This window comes from Oncorhynchus masou, chromosome 1, assembly GCF_036934945.1.
Source record: "Oncorhynchus masou masou isolate Uvic2021 chromosome 1, UVic_Omas_1.1, whole genome shotgun sequence".
Taxonomy (NCBI): Eukaryota; Metazoa; Chordata; class Actinopteri; order Salmoniformes; family Salmonidae; genus Oncorhynchus; species Oncorhynchus masou.
In genome coordinates, this window is record NC_088212.1 from 68,319,785 (window position 1) to 68,323,816 (window position 4,032).

Below are 4,032 nucleotides of genomic sequence, written 5' to 3' on the forward strand. Positions count from 1 at the left end.
CCATTGATGACATTCAAAATGGCAACCTTTGGGTTACTAGACGTACGCGTTACATGCCCACCTATCCACACAGACCAAGCACCCTATTTTCCTTCTTGCCTGAAGTAAACCATCTGTCTTACATAACCATACCAAACATAACATATACTAATTTGAGTGTCCCGGATTCACATTTACTATGTTACGTCTAGTCTGTGAGAGCAGGGTGTTATTGTGGCATTGTCTGTACTAGGGCAGTTAAAGGTGTGTAGGAGTACTAGAAGAAAGCTAAGCAGTCTTCTGACTACACCATTAGCAAACGGCTTCGGTTTAACACAATCATTTATTTGAACAATAAACAAAAAGAGTAGAATGCTGGAGGATTGAGATTAAAAGACAGCATATAGTTTGTTTTCAGCTTGATATCCCAACACAAGCCCTCAGCAGACAACCGTGTTAGGAAGCACAAACTAAACAGAACGACATCATTGAAGCGATTCGCCAGCACATATCCTGACCACAATCATTAAAAAAAGACTCAGGGATAAAATGTGTACAACAGAAAGCTTTCTGACAGCTTTAGTGTCTGTTTCAAACCATCTTCAAAACATTCTTCGGGGTCTGTTTCAAACCAACATTGTCACAATGAGTGTATCAGATATGACCACATAGCCATCAACACAATTGAACTAACACTTATAAAGGAGTTTTATAATGATCTGTACAGATCAGCTCAATTTCCTCATATGGAATGACTGAGCCATGCTGATTAAATTAATCATGAGCTGTGGCAACAGAACTTATGATGCAAAGGTGAAACCAAAATTAGACAGAAGCATTAGCGCAATTATGAAAGGCAACAGGGTCAATGTGAAGTATCCTTTGGTTTCACTTGGGGATAAAAAAAAAAAAAAAACTTTACATACCCATAAGTAATAAGCAAATGACCAAATTCTGCATGGTTTAGACTACGGAATTGCAGTCACTTTAACATAACACATTTTCAGGACAAAATATACAACACTAATTCATGGAAGGGAATTGTATGGGAAATTTAAATGACATTGCTCCAAACTCAAAGTATGCAACACAGAAAATGCACATGGTAAGATAACTGAGTAATGGACAAAGTTTCCAGTCACTTTAAATAATAGGGGATACAGGCATATTGAATAAGTCTCTGCTACCATCAGTGAGAGAACTATAAAGTGAGAAATGGGATAAAATAAGCTCTTCCTGTAAGATCTAAAATGCATGCCCTGCTATTCTGATGTGGGAAAAATGATTTCACACTGCCCCCACCTTCCAGTGGTCAGAAATGGGAAAGTGTGAGAGCCGCCTTACAAAAGGACCCATTCCCATTTGTGTACCTCGCTTTATCCAATGGCCAAGTGTGTGTGCACGTGAGAAAGTGTATACTGTATGTGAAATATCTTTAGAAAATAGTCTGATTTGCCCATTAAGGACAGAGTATACAAAGGTAAACCACAATGCACCAAGCCTTCAGCAAAGTAATGTACCAGTTATGTTATTTTTGTAAAGGATTAAATACTGACAGATTTTGACATTGGTTTGTTTGAAATGTCCCTTAAGATTAGACTACGGATATAACTTAGTGGGGGAAAAATACAAAATAACTAGAAAAGAAAATATGATCAATCAAACAACTTGTCCAATTTTATTCATTGTTGTGCTTTACCTTGGGTAATTTCGCTCAAATAGCAATTTAGATAAAATATAGTATAATTCTGGGGAAACGGTCATGGTGTTATTGAACAAATTAAAAACAAACAAAATAACATTTAAGCAAAACTCAAAAACACAATCAATGAATATTAATGACGCAAAAAGCAAGGTCTCAAACAAAACATGATTTCCTTTTGTGCGCATTTATTGTGGGGGATTTAATTTCTAGAGCCAAGCAGCAGATGTGATCCCACTTCCCCTCAACATGGACAGTCTCTCTCACTGGAGAGGAACTGCACTCAGCCACAAAAGACGAAATGCAAAGGTAAGGTACATTCCCATAAAACTTTAGACATTTGACTTACAGTTGTCACACTCACTGGGTTGGACTTGTACATTGAGTGGAGATTTGGATTAGAAAGCCTCGCATAGCGAACCTAAGGCAGCCCCCTTTTTCTGGTGTGTTGGGGGGGTGAGGGGTCATGTGGCTGTCGTAACTCTACAAAGGCAGGCCGCCTATACATAGATGGAACCCTTAGACCAGAACAGGGAAAAAATGATAAATGAAGGATGAGGGGGGAAAGGATAGGTATAAAATTAACACGGGCCGGTGCTTGTGGTGAAATCAGTCTTCACTGGCATCTCTCCAGTGCTCCAGAGTACTCAAAAATACTTAGAACTAACAGCCACCCAGGGAGCCAAACAAGGTGACACTCAACTAGATTCAGATGTCATGTTTTTTTTTACAGTTTTAAATCTTAAAATATCTGCAAGTGTGCATTAGCACATCCACATCTTGTTATTGATCAGATATATTATACGTGCACAGCTTATTTTTTAAATCATCATTTAAATCCTAAAGCACATTAAAATTGTTTTAAATCGTCATTCTAATTCCACACCCAGAAACCACAAGGTTCTTTCAAACAAAGCTGTTTAGTTTCAGCACACTGTAGCAGCACCTCTTCTCCTGTCATTTTTTCTATTTTTTGATGGCTCAAGTTTTACCTAGATTTAAAAGCATCAGAAAAGTGAGGAAGGTGGAGAAGTAAGAAGAGATGGTGGCCATGAAGAGCATCTTGCCTCTGGAGTTAGAGACTCATCCAATAACGTTTTGTCGTTTGCTGGTGCTGGGCCTTTTTCCGACAAACTCCGGCAAAATTTCAACAGGTGTTTAAACTGCTGCAAATTCATTAGGATAACAACTCCCCTTGCTAAAAGGCAAAACTGATTATTTTATGCCATTTTCAAAAAAAAACACAAAAAAAAAAACATTTGAGTAGATAAACAACTTCTCTCCAGCAGGCCAACCGTCCATCTGCAGCCTCGTATTGTAGATAGATACTTTACCCACAGGACGAACTACCCACTGTTCCCAGTCTGAACGAGGCTGTAAGTTCAGAGGCGAGTCTCAAGGTCCCCTCCCCTCAGTCCATTCAACAGTCTCTCCTCGCAGCATTAAAAAAAAACATCAGTGGCGCACAGAGAAGAGGAAGCCATCACAGGGAAATTATTTTACAACGCGTCCTTTCCCCCCCTAATTCTTTCAAAAAAGATAAAAGGAAAAAAGGCATTGTTGGAAAAGCTGGCTCTCTGGAAAAGCAGGGATGAGGAGGAAGGGGGGAGGAAGAAGAAAATCTTGCAATAGAAGAAGTTGGGCAGTGTTCCTGTTCATTAGTTTGTGTGTGTGTTTGAATGTATGCATGTGTATGTGCACTTGAGTGTGTATGTCTGTAGTGGGAGTGTATGTGTAGTTGAATGTGTAAAATGAGTGTTGCTCTGTGTGCGTGTGCATGTACGCGTGTGTGGTGTCTACAGCAGGTCGACGCGACGGTAGTACAGCAGGTAGGCAGTGCGCTCAGCAGTCTGCTTCACCACCTGGTACTGGTTGATGACCTTCACTGCCTGGTCGTCAATGCGCAGCCAGCCGTTCAGACCGATGTGGAAGACATCTGTGGTGTAATGGCCGCCTGTAGCGCTGTTCCCATGGTGATAGACAACTGCGAGGAAGACATAAAATAGAAGCTTTTCAGAGGGGGAATTCAAACTGAAATTTGAGGGAAACTGTGTGAGACAACCACATGTGCATTTATCTTAAGAGGAATGCACTAACTGGATAAGAGTGTCTGCTAAATGACTAAAATGTCCAAATGAAAAGGCCATTCTGTTATCTGGTTCTGGCTACACAAGGTCAGAGCCAGTAACTAACTACTGATATCAGCAACTTTCTGGAGCAACCGAGGCTGTAGACCAGGGTTGCTAGCCTTAGAGAGGCCTCCATTTCAGTGTGTTATTGATGTAGGCATTGAATATCATGTTGTAAGCATATAGTTCAAACTTATATTACACTTTCACATATCTGATCAA

At 40.1% G+C, this 4,032-nt stretch overlaps 1 protein-coding gene across 3 annotated transcripts in view; it reads right to left on the reverse strand.

Moving 5' to 3' along the window:
- Positions 1-303: 303 nt before the first annotated feature.
- Positions 304-4,032, reverse strand: part of LOC135548902 (ubiquitin carboxyl-terminal hydrolase 10-like) — a 37,697-nt gene continuing 33,968 nt past the window's right edge. For all 3 annotated transcript variants that reach the window (XM_064978987.1, XM_064978980.1, XM_064978996.1), the window contains one exon: positions 304-3,665. In XM_064978987.1, coding sequence (XP_064835059.1) covers positions 3,478-3,665 — 188 coding nt within the window. In that variant the 3' untranslated portion in view covers positions 304-3,477. The remainder of the gene's footprint in view (positions 3,666-4,032) is intronic.